Here is a 19,525-nt window from a genome sequence, read left to right as displayed (position 1 = left end):
AACATAACTACATCCGACCCAATTAATTAAAACTCATCCCAATCATCTAATTTACCTATCAATTCTAACAAACCAAAAGCCCCAATTATCAACACTTCAATGAAAGAACTTCAACCCTTTGCCTATAATGTCCAAAGATACTACCTAAATACACTCATACATGAAGATATTAGAATGCAGGGGTAATTTTTCGGTCACAATCTCGACTTCAACTCAAGTAAAAACTTTGTGTACTTTATATTCTCAATTAGGCTTTAGGGTTTTATCTATGTTATGTGTTTTGCTATTCAATGTATATTTACGTTTACTATGTTGATGCTTCATGTTTTCTATGCTTGTTTTGGTGATTTTTTATTGTGATACAGGTGTTACATCATACTATATTGGTGTCACGAGTTAGGGTTTTTATATTGTAATCTCAAGTTTGTTCCTTTCAGCCTTTATTCATTGTCGTTTTCTCTTTATTACATGATTTTTTTATTTGTCTATTTGTTGGTTAGATTTATTAATGGTTGTTGGGTAAGAATATTTTATTTGAATGGTCCCCTTGTTTTTGGATTTTGGGTGTTGTATTGCACACCATTTATGTTGTGCTTTTGGAAGCAAATCACCAACAACACCAATCAGTCCCAGTAAAAAAAATAACATTACAAGTTAAAATAATTGAAGTGTATACAATTAACTAAAATCGCAAACTGTCAAACACTTATAGAATTACCTTTTTTATATTAGACATAAGTGTCAAGCCTTCACCATCTGCCAACTCCAATGAGTTTCTCAGCAACTCAATAAACTATTTTCATGATCTACTTGTTTCTCTATCCACCATTGCCCAAGCAAGTGGATAGAAACGCTTCATTGAATCTTTTCCAATTGCAGCCAATAAAATTTCTTGCACTTTCCTTTTAAAAAGGTGTCATCTAACCCTATAAATGGCCTCAAACCAGCTCTCCATCCACTTTTCAAAGCTTGAAAGCAAATATACATTCTCAAAAATTTCCTTTGTCCATGTTCCAACAAAGCCTCTTCAGCTATGTTTATAACCACATCAGTATCAGGCTTGCTATCCCCTTAACTCATGAGCATAAGCCACCAACTTATTGAAATTATCAACATAGCTATCCTTCAATTTCTCTAACACAGGCCTTTTAACCCTCTTCATTTTTGAATAGTTGATATTAAGTGCAAAGTTACCATCTAAATTCTTCCTCATTTCTGTCACCTTGTACTTAGGATTATTTTGGACCTTCTTCATGAAGTAGTGTGCTAAAGCCTTTTGAATAGCTCTTTTATTCTTGAATGCTTCAGGACATGTGTGTTTTATTTGCAAGGTCTTAATTTCAAACCCTTGCCCTTTCTTAACTTCAGAAAATCAGACACATAAAAGGACAACCCACAATACACTTATACCTAACTCTAACAGAGTCACTTTTATCAACTCTAAGGGTAACCTTCCTAGCAATTGAATAGTAGCTTACAATTCTTTTAGCTTCATCAAGATTCTTAAAGCTCATACCCTTTTCCAACACTAAAAAGTTGTCTAGTTTCTCATTTCGTTATTTTTTCTTTTCCATCCTAAAGGATTCCAATTCATCACTATTATAATCACTAGGATAAGGTTCATTTTCATCCTCTTCTTCCTCATTTGATTCACCTTCAGTTGCAGCATCTACTAGGACAAGGCAAGGTTTATTATGGTGGCTGATGTTAGTAGCTGAAAAAACATGCTCCCCTTTATCTACAACAAAGAGTTCAACTACACTAGACTGAGTAGACAAAGATGTCTATAATGTTGTTATGCCAAAATTCCCCTCAATAACATAATACTTCCCAGAAGGTCCTTTGAGTAGAAGTTGTTTGACCTTTGTAAAACCTAAATTTTCATTGAACTCTTGACATATGTCTATATATGACAATAAATTTGGATCATACCCCTTTCAGACATGAGTCAATTTTTTAATGCAGCTAAAGTGAGGTATCAGCACCCACTTGCCCCATAATTAAATAACAGGTCCACTTTGTCAATCATTATTGAAGAAAGGCACATTATAGACATAAAAAAAGAGAAAAGAGCCCTATTAGACAACAACATAACTTAAAAACAGAGGAATCTACCAAGGGTAAAGAGATAGGGAACACATGCTTCAAAGTATCCCTATACATAAGAAAACGTATGTAGGCACATAGAAGTCAATTGGTCCAAGACTTGGAGTGGTGTACAGATGAAGAAATTATTTTGGTGGTCTGTTTGGAGTACATTAGAAGAAGAATTTGAATATCAATTAAAGACAATAGGTTCTGCGTCTGAACAAGCTGCCAAAGATTTGTTATGTTATCCACCACAACATTGATGCAGGGCCTATTTTGACGCAGTCTGCAAAAACTTCTCATGTGAAAATAATTTTACTGAGTCTTTGAACAAACGGATTTTGGAAGCAAGGGCAAAACCAATAATTCAAGATGTTGAAAGACATTAGAAGCAAAACCAAAAATTCAAGATGTTGAAAGACATTAGAATCAAGGTATATTCACTTTTTTTTCATAAATGTTCATAGTTGCCACTATTTCTTCATAATATCTCACTATATTTCATAAATTCTTCATTGTATAATGAGTAAATTTCTCACTATATAACTTTTTTAAATAATAACTTCTCAATATGTTTCATATATTTTTGAATCTCCTAAAAATGTATCTCAGTGTTATGTTTAGGCTGTAAAAAAATCATATCTCACGTCTATGTATAGGTTATGAAAAAATTGAAAGAACTTGAAGAAGAGAGTAAAAAGTGGACAAAAGAATATAGTCCATATGCCATGAAATTGTTTAATGATTTCAGAATCATTGCACAAGATTGTCAAGTTGTTGCTAATGGAGACTTAGGATATGAGGTGGTTGAGGGTATAGATAGATATGTTGTTAATCTTGATAGAAAGAAGTGTACTTGTAAGACATGGGATTTGATGTAAATTACATGTCCTCATGCTATTAAAGCATTAGAACTTGATAGACAGGAGCCACTGAATGAGATGCATTGATGGTATTCAAAAAAAGCTTACATGCTTGTGTATCTGCATAAAATTCAACTTGTTATGGGTGAAAAATTCTGAAAAGTTGATCCTTCTCAAGCTATGAATCCACTAGAAATCTGTAAAATGATTGGTAGACCAAAAGTTAAAAGTAAGGGAAAAGGATGATGCAAGAAAAAGATAGGTACTATGGTCAAAAAGTAGAAAGGGGTTGCAAATTACATGTGGAAACTGTAGTGCAGTAGATCATAATCGAATAAAATGTCCTCTGGTAAGTCAAGTTTCATCAATTGTTCATTACTTACAATGTATATTTACTTATCTTACTTTTTCTCAAATTTAATTGCTTCAAAAAGGAAAACAAGTTCTTCAAAATGTGCCGGTGTCAGCACCCCAACCAAGTGAAGAAGCTGAATCAATCTTTATGCCAACTCCTGAATTTGTTTCATCTTCTAATCAATAAACAAGCCAAAAATCAAGTCAGGTAATTAATGAAGCTCATATTGGTCCTTCAAATTTAAAGAGAAAAGTAAAGGAAAAAGATTTTTTTTGGTTCTGAAGTAAAGGACAAAGTTGTTGCACCTTCAAAGAGGTCTAAAAATAGTGCAAAAAAGAAAACATTGTTACTGCAATTGTTGATGAAGATGAAGTTGAAGGTGATATTGAATATGAGGATGATGAGATAGTGGTTGGGCCTAGGGTGATATCTGAAGAAAAGACTAGACTTCAAATTAAGAAGTTGCATCAACAACCAATTGGTTCAAGAAAGATTAACTTCAGGGGTGATGAGAGTGGTGCTAGTATGCCTACTAATCTGCCACACTCATCAAAAAAGCTGACCTGAAAAGGCAAAACATGTGTGCCTCGAATCAATTGACAAAAGAAAAGGAGATAAAAATTGAAAAACTAAAAGCAAAGAGGGGCAAACATTGATAGTGAATGTTAAGTTGTGATTTTTAGTTTTTGTTTGTTATGTAATGGCATAGTGAAGTTTTTTATTTTGCTATTTTTTGGATGCTTACTGTTTGTTACTAGCCATGTATGTTAATTACATTTTAGTCTTGTGATTGTAAAACAAAGTGAGAATGTTTTGTGGGCTGAAAAATATATGAATGCAATTGGTAATTTATCTATAAAATGTCTTGTGAGTTATTGATTTACCTATCTTGTGTATTGTGAATATATATATAGGGATAATCACGTTACATGGTCATTCGGCAAAAATAATTACCAAAACAATGATCATTCATTGTATAGACATGTATAGTCAGTGTATATTTCATGTATAGTCAAGTTATATTCAGTTTTTGAGTGTATCATAATGTATATTCAGTGTATAGCTCATGTATAATTAATGTAAATAAAACATGGCTATATTTGTTGTAAACTAATTAGTTTATTGTATATATTTGAAATTGTCCCTTTATTTATTTTGTAAGTAATTGAAGGTTATTATGTAAGTAGTTGCAGTTGCTATATATGATCAAAAAGAAGGTCCTCAAACTGCAGATTCTTCATTAGTAGACAGACCAACAAACTACACCATCTTGACACTTTCTCAAAACATTAAAACCACATCAAATCATACTACATAAAATTACCGAATTCTTTCAGTTAAATCTTTCATTGACAATAACAAAATGACACAAAACTAAAATAACCTAATAATACTAATTTAACATAAACAATACCACCATACTACAACATCTTGGCAACTACAAAACCAACAATAATAGCCCAAGAAACTTCAAGCAAACTTATCAATTAATGCACTTTCAACTCTAACGTTGAAACTTTATCATCCAAACCAGAAACTTTCTTCAAATTTGAAATCTCAATACCATCCATCAACTCCAAATTTGACTTTTTTTTCCTTCAAGACACAAACTTTCTTCAAATCGGAAATTTTATTTGTATCCATATCATTCAACTCAGACATTTCACTAGTAGTCATTTCCTTCAAATTAGAATCTTTAATGTCATCCATATCCTTCACAATCTTCTTCAAATGGTTTCTTTCTTTTCGAATTGAATTCAATTAGACTTTTTGATTATGAATCATTGTTGACACTTGAGGTGGAAGTTTGTCATCAATCCAATTCCAATAACCACAGGAACTTGACCCAAGACGATGATATTTGTAGAAATGGTGTCCTCCATTCTCAAGAGTTGTAGTTGTAAATTGTCTTGCCATCAATCCGCACTTACATATACGGGACTAAAGTTCTTCAGGAGAAGTAATTGATGAAAAGACTGACATTTTTAACAAAAAAACAATGAAAACAAGAAAGAAGATGAAAATGAGAAGAACTGATCTTTTGGCCCTAGGTTGAAATGTTGAGAATGGGGTTTTTAATTAGAATTGATGGGTAAATTAGAATATTGAGGCAGGTTTTAATTAATTGGGTCGGGGGTAGTTATGTAGGGGCGGGTTTTAATTAGTATAGGTTGGTTTTAAAAATAATTGTAATAAATAAATTGTGACCAATAGTAGCACGCCATGTAATTAAAAAATTATTTAAATTTCAATCCTCAAATAAGTGGTCATTTTTGGACCCAAAGATAGATGGTAGGGGTATTAGAGAGCCAATAGGTGGACGGGGGTAGTTTTGTACCATTTCTAATACTTCAGAGGTATTTTAAGCTCTTTTCCGTAATTCATAAATAAGATATCAAAACAATCTAAGGCATCACATAGATAAATCACATATTTCCATATTTATTTTATAAATAAATATTTGCGATTACAAACTTTTAAAGACACATAATTTTATAAAGATTCACTAGTTAATAATAGTAGTAACTAGTTAATATAACCCTCTCACATGGTACAAATAACATCTTCACGCCAAGCATGAGTCTTTTTTTTTTTTTTACAAAATTTATAATAACGAGTCTTTTTTTTACAAGATATAAACTTACGGACCAAGGTTTATGTTTTTTAAAAAAAATTAAAATCATGATTTGGAACCCCAAAATCATACTTTTTGGAGAATTTGAGCTATGAAAATCTTGATTTCAAATTGCATATCTAAATACTAATTTCTAATCATGATATGAAATTGCACGTTCAAACGCCTTTAAACATTAATCATTCGATAATAATAAATATAATAATATAATCAAAATAATTATTACTATATTTATTTAGGAAAAATGCATAAATTCACCCCTGAACTTATTTTGAAAAGTCAGTTACACGCTTAAACTATTGGAGTGACCTATTACACACCTAATCTTACTGAAAGTGAGATTATTACAACCCTCAAACATAAAAAGTCATTCATACAAGCCCGTGTTATTTACAAGCGCTTGCCAAATCTTTTCGAGCTTACACGTGTAATTTATTTATTTATTCACTTCTTTTTTCTCGGTCATTTTTGCCTTTATTTTCTTTTAAACTTATTTCAAAAAGTCAGTTACACAGTTAAACTATCATAACGACTTATTACACACTTTTACTACTCAAAAGTGAATTTAATACCACCTTCAAAGCTGACATGAAAATAAAATTAAATACAAAATAAAAGAGGAGCGTTTGAGTCAAAAATAAAGTCAAATTTTTTTTTCACCCACATGTCACTCTCTCTTTCTTCTTATTCATTTTTTCTTATCACAAACTCTTTTTGCTATGGTTTGTGAAAAAATAGGCTAGCTATACTCTTTTTTCAGGACAATTTTTTTTGAGAGAAAAATAGAAAACAAGGTTGAGGGATAGAATCACTACAAAGATCGGCAAAGTACATCAATTAGTTAGTTTGTTGTTCGAAAAAAAATTCGACGAAACATATAAAATTGATCGATCCTTACTACTCCTACCATCACATTCATCAAGTAAAGTACTAATTATTCAATTTATGTTGTCTTTTTTGTTGATTGTGAGCACATGAAATAAGAAAATCTCCACATCTTTCTTTTTCTCTGTATAAATTTTATGGGTTTGGCACAAAATTCAATCTTTTAATGTATTTTCATAGATCTTTCATCTCTCAAAAAAAACTCTCTAGATTTTTCTCAAAATCAGTGATAGTAAATCGAGCACTACTTTTTCAATTATCTGACTAAGATCTTTGCAAATTAATATTGATAATTGTTTTTTGGGTGTCGAGTGGTGAAATTGGTGGTTAGGAATGGTGATTTTTTGTGGCAGTGATGTCGTATGATATTTGATGATAAATGTGGCACAATTACAGAATTACTTGGTGGTGATGGTGTTGAAATTTTTTATGGTGGTAAGTTTGATGATGGTTAGAAAAGAAGATTATGGAGGAAGAAGAAGATGACATTGCTGGTGGTTTTTTGAAGAAAAAATGGAGTCATTTAGGTAAGAATGGAGAGAGAAAATAAAGACAAAATGGTTGAGAAAAAAAAGAGAATAAATAAATAAATTACACGTGTAAGCTTGAAAAGAATTGATAGGCGCGTGTAAATTACGTTGGATTTTGCGATTGGCTTTGTACGTTTTAGGGTGGTATTTAATTCACTTTGGAGTAGTAAATGTGTATAATAGGTCATCATGATAATTTAAGCATATAACTGACTTTTCGAGACAAGTTTAGGAGGGAATTTATGTCTTTCCCTTATTTTCTCTCTCCAGCCTTACATGAATGACTCTATTTTTTTTCCAGAAAAAAACCAACAATGTCATCTTCTTCCTTTATTTTCTCTCTTCATCCTTACATTATGACTTCATTTTTGTTTTTCAGAAAACCACCTGTACCAGTATCTTCTTTTTTCTCCATTATCGATACAAAAATAAACAAAGTCAAGTAATAATTTTATCCAATTTAATCTTCTTTTCTAACCACCATCAAGTCCACCACCATTAAAAATTTCAACACCATCACAACCTAATTGCGCCACACACATCATCAATATCACACTCCATCACTTTCACCAAATCACCATATCTAACCACAAATTTCACCACACTACACCCAAAGAACAAATATAGTGCTCGATTTAAAAATTAATGCTCAATTTACTATCACTGATTTTGAGAAAAATCTAGAGAGAATTTTTTGGAGAGAAAAGAAAGATCTGTAAAATACATTAAAAGACTAAATTTTGTGCAAAACCCAGATTTTAAAAAAAAAGAATAGAAAGATCTGAGAATTTTCTTATTTCATGTGCTCACAAGCAACAAAAAAGATAGAAATTATCACGCCCTAGGAGGATACCCTAGACGTGGCCGACACTTGAAGACCATTCGCTGATCCTCAAATGAACCACTTAGTCCAATCACACTCTATCAGCGAAAGACTTAACTCATTAAGATTACTATTCATAAATAAGACCAATGGACAACCATCTATTCAATCAACAACTAGAAAGAATGAAATTAGTCAAAACAAACGAATCCACATCATCAACACTCTAGTCTATGAAGCCTCTATCAACAATCTAGATGGTGCCAATGACAAATTCATGTCTACCTCAAATCAAATGAAGAAAACTAAACTTAAGCTAGAATGATAAGTGGGGTATCCTTCGAAAGCAATGAGGACTCACCAAATAGCTGAATGCGAATATATCTTCAATGATGCGTCTGTTGATGATCTCTAGTACATATCTTTGCATCATGAAATGATGCAGGCCTAAATGGACGTCAATACATAAAATGTACGAGTATGTAAAATAGCACAATGGAACATGCATCAAGGTAGATTCAAATCAATTCAGAATCTCAAATCAGAAGAATGAACAACTCAATCAAGATGTCCTAAGACTAAACAAGAATAAGATTTAGACAAAGACCCATCATACACAATCCAATCCAATCCAAATCAGAGTACTATCAAGACCTATTGGGAATTTCTCTTATCTGACAACCATCACTTATAAGCTAGTGATAGTACAACAAGTCGACGTTGTTGTCACGCCCGTCCATACCTTGACAGGATAAGGACGAATCAACAATCATGGATCCATAAACAATCAAGTCCTATTATGTCAGGACAATAATTTGGGAAATATTCGACTTTAACGATTCAATCCTCTTCTACGTTTGGCGATATAGTTATTGGGTTTGAGTTATTACTTGATCTTACCCAATTTGGTGCTCGATACTCCTCCCAAGAATCAAGCTCATAAGGCAATCAATCCGAATCAAACCAAATCAGTAAGTCTATTTTGGACTCTTTTGAACCCATTCGTTCTATCAAATAAATTCTTTCAACCAATCAACTTCCCAATCATTCTTAATCATTTAGTTAAGAGAGGTATTAGACAATCATTCATGACAACATGAAGGACTATCAATTTGTTGTTTCTATCAAAACTATCATCACACTCACATTCCAATCACAATCGTACATTCGCAATTCAAGGCTGTAGACTCATTCTTAAAATATATACAATTCAATACCGATTAACATGCTACTAGGGTTTAAGTAAATAAGTAGTTCAAATTATGTGTTCAAGGAATTAATTTATAGGAAATCAATATTTCATCAACAATCAGTAAAAATATGTATATTTTTAAGACAAGAATATATCAAGAAATACAATCATGGGGACTCAATTCGTTCACAATCAACCTATCGCAATCATGGGCATATGAAGGAACAAAATCCATGTTTTAGTTTAGTCTTACATACCTGGACTCGAAGAACAATTAAGGATTCGAAGACCTTACTCGAAGAGCTTGAACCCTAGCCTTTCTCCTCTTCTCCAACCCTCGCTCTCAATTTGTTCAAATGTTAATGAGAGTATTATGCGTTCAAAGTAGTGATAAGGGACTTAATTTAGTCCTAAAATTCAAGGTTTTAGTCTAAGAGGGGTGGGAAAAGACCAATTTACCCTCATTAAAATCCTAAAAACACTCGCCTATGATTCGTCATCACGAGTAGTCATCCTCAATTGTGGAAGCAGGGCTAAAGAAAGAGTGGTCTATGACTCAGGTCTACGAGTCGTCAAAGACTCAATGGGTCGTAGACTCCCCTCGTCCTACAGGTTTATCAGAAACCTGCAGTAATGAGTCTCTGAAGTTTCTCTACGGGTCATTTCTATGACTCATAGGAACTTCATCGACTCGTCAACTTCCCTCGTAGATGTGTCCTTCCGATTTTGAAATTTGACCAAGTGTTAGCTGTTTCTACGACTCGTAATCACCTCTACGGGTCGTCTTGTTGACTCGTACCAAAAGTATTGAGGCTTATATTTTCAGAATTTAGGCAAAGGCTCTATGACTTGTTCTTATGGGTCGTCAACATCCTTACGAGTCGTAAGGTAACTCGTAATTCCTCTCCACACTTGATCAAATTTTTCCTCCTCGGTACCAACACTACGAGTCCATACTATGATCCGTAGAATCTACTATGAGTCGTAAGTTGACTAGTAGCAATTGATACAGTCTATTTTCCTCGACTTCTCTCATCGTCGTTGGGCCTAGTTTATGTTAGGATAACACAGGGTGTTACAGAAATAAATTGAATAATTGGTGCTCGACTTGATGAATTTGATCGTGAAAATAGTAAGCTTGATTAATTTTGGATGTCTTGTCGGAAAAATTTTCGAACAGAAAATCTCATATGTTGAACAACTTCACCGATTTTCGCAGTGGGTTCTATTCCTTAACCTTTGTTTTCTAGTTTTTTTATTCAAAATATTATCATGAAAAAATATATTCGAAAAAAGTGTCTGTGATAAGAAAAAATAAAAGAGAATGAAAATAACCTATTTGAGCCACAAAGAGATAAAATTGACACAAGTAAGCCATATTTTTCGAATGTAACTAAAATAAGCTTAGTGTAGATTTTTCTTCCATTTTATAAAAAGAAATTAACAGCATGCGTTAACTTTTAACGTCTAAATTTTAGTGTAAAACGGAACTTTTTCTTATACTTTATAAAGTGTAATTTTTTTATTAAACTTTATAAAGTGTAACTATTTCTTATACTTTATAAAAGAAATTTCACTTTACCAAAAACTTTATACTTTTCTTTTTCACTTTCTTCCTCAACCCTACAATGGTCCCCAACCCGATAACCCAACGATCGACCCCACATTAAAAATTCGAAGGTTATTTTTGAAGATTCTCAAAAAATCGAAGGTTCATAACACAACCAACAATCCAGCCCCGCAAATTTTTTAAATAGCATGTACAAAAATTATCACAACCCAACAGGGTATACAAGACTTAGGCCGAAAGATATTCTACGAATTCCAAGAAAAAGTTGTAGAACCTAGTATTAAGTATAGTATTAATAGCCATTAATGTGAATTTTAAGAAATTAAATGCATACATTTTGTGAATGTATCTTTTTTGTGAGGAAAAAATGAATGAAAAAAATATGAAAATATGAAAATAACTTGCTCAGCTCTCTAGCATATCTCACTCTGATTTTCCGCAAATCTTCAAAAAGAACCTTCAAATTCTTAATGTGGAGTCGATCGTTGGGTTGTCCAGTTGGGGACCATTGTAGGGTTGAGGAAGAAAGTGAAAAATGAAAGTGTAAAGTGTTTTGGTAAAGTAAAATTTCTTTTATAAAGTGTAAGAAATAGTTACACTTTACAAAGTATAAGAAATAGTTACACTTTATAAAGTGTAAAAAACAATTCACTTTATAAAGTCTAAGAAAAAGTTTCGTTTTACGCTAAAATTTAGACGTTAAAAGTTAACGTCTGGTGTTAATTTTCTTCTATAAATCAGAATAAAAATCTACACTAAGCTTATTTTAGTTATATTCTAAAAATATGGCTTATTTGTGTCAACTTTATCTCTTTGTGGCTCAAATAGGAGTTCGGAACCTATTTAAGCCACAAAGAGATAAAAGTGACCATTTTTATTGGGGACCCCGATGTCACACAGGTTTATTTTTTATTTTTTATTTTTTTGATTGTGCTACGGACCTTCGATTTTTTGAGAATCTTCAAAAAGAACCTTCGATTTTTTGATGTTGGGTCGATCCTTTCGGATTGGGGACCATTTGTAGGGTTGGAGAGAGTGTGAAAAAGGAAAGTGAAAGGTTTTTAGTAAAGTTGTTGGTAAAGTGAAATTTAATTTATAAAGTGTAAGAAAAAGTTATGTTTTACACTAAAATTTAGACGTCCACAGTTAATGGTTGCTGTTAAATTTTTTTATAAAACGGAATAAAATTCTACACTAAGCCTATTTTAGTTACATTTTGAAAATGTGACTTATTTGTGTTACTTTTATCTCTTTATGGCTCAAATAGGCTCCGAACTCCTCAAATAGGTTTCGGACAGGAGAAGGGGTGGGGGTGGAGAGAAATATATCTTTGGCTTTATTTGTGAATTCTGACGCGCCTCTTTTTTGTATTTAATTTTATCTTTACGTTAGCTTTGAGGGTGATATTAATTTCACTTTCAGTAAGAATAGTTGTGTAGTAGGTCGCCTTAATAATTTAAGCGTGTAACTGATTTTTCGATACAAGTTCAGAATAACTTTATGCATTTTCCCTATTTATTTATTTAAAAAATATAATGCAATGGGTGTTCAAATAGTAACATTCTTTTCCATCTTCAGTATAGCTTTGACTTCTATTAAATCCCCCAAAAAAATAAGGGAAGAAAGAAAAACAAAAAACAAAAAACAAAAAGAGATTGGAGCATGGAGAACCCAAAGGACGATTACAAGAATGAAGAAAAATGTGAGAGAGTGAGTTTCTTCACTCTTTTTATATACAAAGATTGCAACTTTTTGACAGTTTGTAAGCAAATCATTCTCACAATCTTCACATTTCAGCCCAAATAATCAGTTTCATCATATTTGAATTGGTAAGCAAATCATTCTTCTACTAAATACTGCTCTTCTTTTAGCATCTGTGATAAATTCTCTATTTCCCTTTGTAATTTATCATTCTCTAGCCATATAGCAGACACCCAATTCAATATTTTCGACTCCCAGTTGAAACTCGTAGTCGATTTTGAGACTTCTGTGTTTTTCTGTTGTTTTCCTTCTTTGAAATGAAGTGGGCTCTTCTTTTTTGCTGTGATGGTTTAATGTTGATCTCTCTTGGTCTTTGTTGAACCCATAAGAGTTGGTTTCCTTTTGGGAATCAAAATTGAGGATCTTTTAGTGTGTTTAGAAAGCTTGTGCGTATTGTTATGGAGATTATGGCAGCAAAGCCATTGAATAACATCTGGATTAGGAGACAGCAATGCCCTTGTCGAGATTGGAAGTGTTACATTAAAGCTGATGGAGATGATCACTCAGCAAATGTTTCTCAAACGAGGAAGAGTGAAACAGCAGCGTCTTCATCTCAAGATATTGTCTTTACTCCATATGTTGGGCAGATATTTAAAAGTGACCATGAAGCATTTGAATATTACAGCAACTTTGCCAGGAAGAACGGGTTTTCTATTAGGAAAGCACGGTCAACAGAAAGCCAAAATTTGGGGATCTATAGAAGGGATTTTGTGTGTTACCGGTCTGGATTCAATCAACCAAGGAAGAAGGCCAATGTGGAACATCCTAGGGATAGGAAATCAGTAAGGTGTGGATGTGATGCGAAGCTGTACTTGACAAAAGAAATTGTTGATGGTGTAGCACAATGGTATGTTTCTCAGTTTAGTAATGTTCATAACCATGAATTATTGGAAGATGATCAAGTTCGACTACTTCCTGCATACCGAAAAATCCAAGAGGCTGACCAGGAACGGATTCTTTTGCTGTCCAAAGCTGGGTTTCCTGTCAATCGGATAGTGAAGGTTCTGGAATTAGAAAAAGGAGTTCAACCGGGTCAGTTGCCTTTCATAGAAAAAGATGTCAGAAATTTTGTCAGGACATGTAAGAAAACTGTTCAGGAGAATGATGCTTTGATCACAGAGAAAAGGGAAAATGATCTGTTGGAGCTTCTTGAGGCTTGCAAAGCATCAGAACAAAAGGATGAGGGGTTCGTTTACAGTTTTACTACTGATGAAAATGGTAGAGTGGAAAACATCGCATGGTCATATGGACACTCACTTCAAGCATATTCGTTTTTTGGTGATGCTGTAATTTTTGACACCACATACCGCTCTATCACGTATAATATGCTATTTGCTGTGTGGTTTGGAATTGACAATCATGGGAATGTACTTTTTCTTGGATGTGTCCTGCTGCAAGATGAGACATCACAGTCGTTCTCTTGGGCCTTACAGGTTAGAACAAGAAAGCTTCCGTTTTTTTTTTTTTTTTTTTTGCATCCGTAATCACTTTTATCTTAACAGTTGGTTTTTCCTTTATGCAGTCTTTTGTTCGATTCATGAGGGGAAGACAGCCGCAGACAATCGTGACTGATATAGATACAGGTCTGAGAGATGCTATAGCAAGCGAGATGCCTAACACTAAGCATGTTATATGTATATGGCAAGTTCTCTCAAAATTATCTAGTTGGTTCTCCTTGCCCCTTGGATTACAGTATCCAGATTTTAAATCTGAGTTTGATATGTTATGTCGACTGGAAAATGTAGAGGACTTTGAGCATCAATGGAATCAACTGGTTGCTCGGTTTGGACTTGGTTCAGACAAGCACATCGCTCTTCTTCTCTCTTATCGAGCATCTTGGCCAATTTCTTACGTGAGGAACTTTTTCCTGGCTCGAACAATGACCACTGACTATTGGAAATTGGTAGAGACATTCATGAAGAATATCTTGAGCCCTCAATCAAGCTTACTATTATTCTTTGAGCAGGTACGGAACAGTTATAACTGCTTGACTTTACTTTTGTTGACATGTCTAGTACATGGTTTGATGACAATTTCTGCACATTTTAAACCACCACAGGTTGCTTTAATGTCGAACTTTGGGAATCACAAGAAGCAACTTTATATGCCTGCTAAGACTTGCCTGCCTCTTGAAGAGCATGCAAGGAGCATTCTTACACCTTATGCCTTCAATATCATGCAGCATGAAATTATGCTGTCTATGCAATATGCAATAACAGAAATGGCTAATAGCTCATATCTTGTGAGACATTACAAGAAAATGGAAGAGTGTCTTGTTATTTGGATTCATGAAGATGAGCAAGTTCACTGCTCTTGTAAGGAATTTGAGCACTCTGGCATTTTGTGCCGCCATTCGATTCGAGTGCTAGTATCTAAGAACTACTTTCAAATCCCAGAAAAATACTTTCCACTTCGATGGAGGCTAGAGAGTTCCTTAGCTCCCCTGGATGATTCAGTCATTCAAAGTAGTGCTAATGAGCATTCTCAAGTTTTCCATGCTCTTAGTGGAAGTCTATATTCAGAATCATTCATCTCTAAGCAGCGTTTTAATTATGTTAATAGAGAACTCAAACAGCTCCTTGAGCATGTACAAAATATGCCTACTGTGGATGAAGTTGCTGTGAGTTCAGCACCTATCAATGTTAGTGAACTCTAGCACTTATGATGTATTGCCTGGTGGCTAATTTAGCAATAGTAGGGAACTAAAGCTTTTGCGAAGGAACATTTGAGAAAGAATTTAGGCATGAATGTAGTGCATGAATAGATTAACTTTGTATAGCAAAATAGGTTACAGTATCAACATGGAGAAACCACAGAGTCAGTAAAAAGCATTTTTTCTTAATTTTCAGCAGGCTTCCTTTTGATTATTTTGTTGCTCTTTGCTTTCTCTGAGAGTTGACTAATATGGCTGAATAGAAATTCATAGGAGTCACAAAAAGTATCATGTCACCATGTAAATTTACTTTGAGAGTGACTCTTTCACTAGTGGAAATCAGTTGTATTTTAATATATCATTCAATTTAACAAATTAATGTTATTCACTGGAATAATTATTCTCCTTTGTTTAATCTGGATTTTCTAACTGCAAAATAAGCTTCATTGATGGAATCCCTGCAATGATGTTGTTGCCGATGTCCTGAAAGTCTCTCTATACTGAAAGATTTAACAGGAGAAGTTCAGAGATTGGTGTATTTCTTGGTCAAAGGTTTTCTGTAAATGAGTGGGAACTTGCAGAGGTAAGTCATAGAATATTTGGAGTTTTCATGTCTTTTCTTTTGCAATATAGTTGTTCATTTCCATATTAAGTGGTTAAAATGATATTCTTTTAAAACTTTGAAATGTGCTTTCAAACTGTCACTAGGTAATTGCTAGTAATAACATTTTTTCTTTTCCTGGCGTGTGTTCTACTTTGTTTACTTTCATGATTGTGTATTCATACTCATATTGTCTTTGATGAAAGGATTAACGCTTTAAAGAGTTTGATAATACACTTTAGAATAACAACTACGCCCTAGTCCCAAACAAGTTGGGGTTAGGTATATGAATCTTCACTTTTTCATCTAAGCTCAATTGATATAATCATCATACTAGATAGCATAAAAGTGAAAAACAAGTTTTATGTATGTATAAAAGTAACTTATAATGATAATAATGATATTAAAAGTTCTCTGACAAATCAACCTATCTTTAATTAGTAGCTATGATGGATCTTTTTCTTCCAGTGTGCTATATTATATCTTTAGTTAAGTATGCATTGATTCCGAGCATTGGTAGGTCTTTCGGGACAAGTTCCTTTCTTGTGATTTTCACTTACCATAGTTGCACAGCTACGGCCCGGTGTATCTCTAGGTCAACTCATAACATGTCCAAACCATCTCAAAGGACTTTGCGTGGTACTCTATCTTATGCTTTCTCTAGATCAATAAACACCATGTTTAGATATCTCTTCTTTTCGCGATAGGTTTCCATGAATCTTCTTAGCAAAAATATAGCTTCCGTTGTAGATATGCCAGGCGTAAATCAAAACTGGTTCTCTTTTACTTTTGTCGTGTTCCTAAGCTAGTGTTTGGAAATAGATTCCCAATTCTTTTTGAAACACCTGATTTTGGGTGAAGTTTGATTTTAAGTTGAAATGTGTTTGGAGATAACTTTTCAAAACATATTTTACAAACAAAAAAAAAGGAAACATGACTTATAAGTTCTAAAAACTATCAAGAATACCCAACCGTACCAAACAAACATACTTGCTAATCTTGTAAATGCAGAACCTTCATCAATGCCGTTCATCAAAGGTCAACTCAAGACCCTAGTGTCAACTAAACACAACCAAAAAAAAAGATAGACATGGATTAGTTGTGGCCTGTGGGTGATTAAATAGATGGGGATTTTTATTTTATAAAATGCAAAAAATTGGGGCAAGTTTTGAAATGTTTAAACAGTCCCAATGGTCATATTTTGGGGCAAAAAGAGGTCTGAAGCTATTTTTGGAATTTGAAGATTTGGTTTTCAAAATCTCCCAAAAATAGATAAATTCTATAAACAACCAGATATTTGGGAAAAAAGCTTCCAAATTTTATGTCCAATTGGGAGCTAAGTCTACGCTCTATCACTCTTTCCCAAAGTTGCATTGTATGACTCATAAGTTTAATGCTACGATAGTTCACACAACTTTGAAAATCCTCCCTTGTTCTTATAATCAGAATCAAGGTACTCTTTCTTCACTCATTGGACATCCTACCACTTCCTAGTATAGGATTGAATAGCTTGGTGAACTATTCTTCTCTGACCTCTCCAATACACGTCCAAACCTCTTTAGGGATACTATCTGGACCACAAGCTTTTTTAATCTACATATTTTTCATGGCATCCTTTACCCTCTGTCTACCTAATTGTACGAGTGTAGCTATAAGTTTCTATTATTCACAGATGTGTGGAGGTCTTAAATATTATTCTGTTTCTTCAAGTTGAACGATTGATCAAAGTAGTCTCTCCATCTCTCATTGATCTCGTTATCTCATGTCAACACTTGTTGATAATCACCCTTAATACACTTCACCTATTTTAGATCCTTACCCTTTTTCTCTCTTAGTCGTGCTAGTTTGAACATTTCTTTCTCCCCTTCTCATGTCCCTACCTTTTGGTCGAGGTCCTAGACCTTTAGACACACTTTGATGATTTTTTAGTGGGCTCCATAAATGATCTAACTAACTCTATTGCTGGATGTGAGGTTCAGTCTTTAAGGACCTTAACCACACTTAGTTTTAACAATGTTTCTGGGGAATGTAAAAGAATTGTCATTTCACTATTAAAGTTCAGCAAAAATCATATACTTCCTTAAACTCTTTTACATGATCTGCTAAATATAATCATGAGTAAACTCTGCAAGTTTTCCCTATGCAAGGTTGCTTGGCTCAAACAAAAGCTAATCTACAAAGATGTTAGTTATTTCAGATATGACTTTTCATGGATTCTTGATAATGATGAGAATTTTTTTATTTATTCTTGTTCAGTAGTTATCACTTTTTTGTCTTGTGTGTCTTTCTCTATTTTAAGAGGCAGTATGAGAAGTAATTTTGTATACTTGAATTTGAATGCAATTATTTCTGGTGCTTTATGGCTTAATGTGCACTTTAGAGTTGGGAGGAACTTTTTAGAGGTTAGGGGCATTTCCTATCAGATCTAACCCGACTACATGTTCCGTTAACTAGATCTCATGTTTCAAGTACCTTTCAGCATATGCAGATTTAACCTCTGTAGCAGAACATTTTTCTTTCTAGTACATGGAGGACATTGTGCTACTTTCGGTCTTCCGATCTGTGAGAATTACAACATATGTATAGCTTAGGAAAATGAAAACAAGGTGCCAGATTGGGTTAGTGGTATATTCGGAAAGAGCTTATATATGTACTTGTGTACTGATTCTGTCCCTTGTAGCATTTAGCCAGTAAACAGCTGATCAAAAATCAACTAGTGTTGAGTATGATTCCTTGAATGTTTTGCTTTCTGCTAAGTGGTAGATTGAAATACTCTCTTCAAAATTATTCCGCTGCTTCGACTTGTTTAGTTCACTTGTTTTTCCGTGTCATTTCTTCCGGTTTAATTTCCTGATTATGTGATTAATCTTTATCTATAGCAAGCACTGTTTCTTCTCATTTGGAACATAGTATCTGTGTCTCTGCAAAAGGTCTAATTACGAAAAGAATCTTGTAGTTGTATTCACCAAGATGCGAAAGAAAAAATGCTTATTTTTAAATGTGTCTTTCTGATTTGATTATAGCCATGTTCTTCTTTATCTATTGTATTTGGAGCCACTTTTCTGGGTAGTGAGATTGCTATTCTGTACATTATTATAAAACAGATTTGCATGGATTATGAATATGTTCTGTAAGCATTTATTAGAGTGTTACAAGTAGAACTGCTTGACAATATGGACTCAAGTTCTAAATGGATGAGGATGAAACTCTAAAAGTTGTTGAGCTACTAGCTGAATGAAGGTAGTTCTTTTTGCTTTTGATAACGATGGTGTACGAGTCAGCTTGAGAACATTTTAACTATTTCACGGGGCATCTATTAGCTCTCACTTGCACATGTATCGCATTATTTTGTCTAGCAAGGTTTATCTCTCATTAGCACATGTTTCAGGTATCTTTGTCGACTAGGATTGGGTCAGATGAAAAGAAATCATCTAACATTTCTTGTTTATGCTAGATACTGCTTCATTGTTGTATATCCCTTTTCATACTTGATTTATTATTCTTTATTTGAGCCAAGGATTTATCAAAAACAATTCCTCGTAAGACTGCATATACCTTACGGTAAGATT

General features: G+C 33.5%; 1 protein-coding gene, 1 long non-coding RNA gene and 1 pseudogene across 3 annotated transcripts; 2 read left to right on the top strand and 1 right to left on the bottom strand.

Moving 5' to 3' along the window:
• The first annotated feature begins 25 nt into the window (after positions 1-25).
• On the top strand, positions 26-4,178 carry LOC129893290 (uncharacterized). Of its 2 annotated transcripts, none has more exons than XR_008767413.1 (3): positions 26-182; positions 1,966-2,522; positions 3,386-4,178. It is a non-coding gene; the product is annotated as an uncharacterized LOC129893290 (long non-coding RNA). The 2 variants fall into 2 exon arrangements; XR_008767414.1 differs by having other exon boundaries at positions 26-217; positions 2,357-2,522; positions 3,386-4,174.
• LOC129893289 (uncharacterized) lies at positions 230-1,972 on the bottom strand (annotated as a pseudogene).
• An 8,347-nt stretch (positions 4,179-12,525) lies between the features above and the next one.
• LOC129893231 (putative protein FAR1-RELATED SEQUENCE 10) lies at positions 12,526-15,527 on the top strand. The gene is made up of 3 exons (XM_055968731.1): positions 12,526-14,135; positions 14,225-14,668; positions 14,762-15,527. Exons 1-3 carry the CDS (start codon positions 13,101-13,103, stop codon positions 15,356-15,358), a joined length of 2,076 nt encoding a protein of 691 aa, XP_055824706.1. The 5' UTR covers positions 12,526-13,100; the 3' UTR covers positions 15,359-15,527.
• Positions 15,528-19,525: the final 3,998 nt, after the last annotated feature.

Source organism: Solanum dulcamara, chromosome 6 (genome assembly GCF_947179165.1).
Source record: "Solanum dulcamara chromosome 6, daSolDulc1.2, whole genome shotgun sequence".
In the NCBI taxonomy this organism is placed as follows: Eukaryota; Viridiplantae; Streptophyta; class Magnoliopsida; order Solanales; family Solanaceae; genus Solanum; species Solanum dulcamara.
Note: the sequence above shows the minus strand (reverse complement) of the source record. Positions and strands in the feature narration are given on the sequence as shown.

Bases quoted from the DNA above. Each gene is read 5' to 3' on its own strand.
- LOC129893231 (XM_055968731.1), top strand. From the start codon at position 13,101: ATGGAGATTATGGCAGCAAAGCCATTGAATAACATCTGGATTAGGAGA. The intron at 14,136-14,224 runs GTTAGAACAAGA...TCCTTTATGCAG, and splicing joins CGTTCTCTTGGGCCTTACAG to TCTTTTGTTCGATTCATGAG. The intron at 14,669-14,761 runs GTACGGAACAGT...AAACCACCACAG, and splicing joins TACTATTATTCTTTGAGCAG to GTTGCTTTAATGTCGAACTT.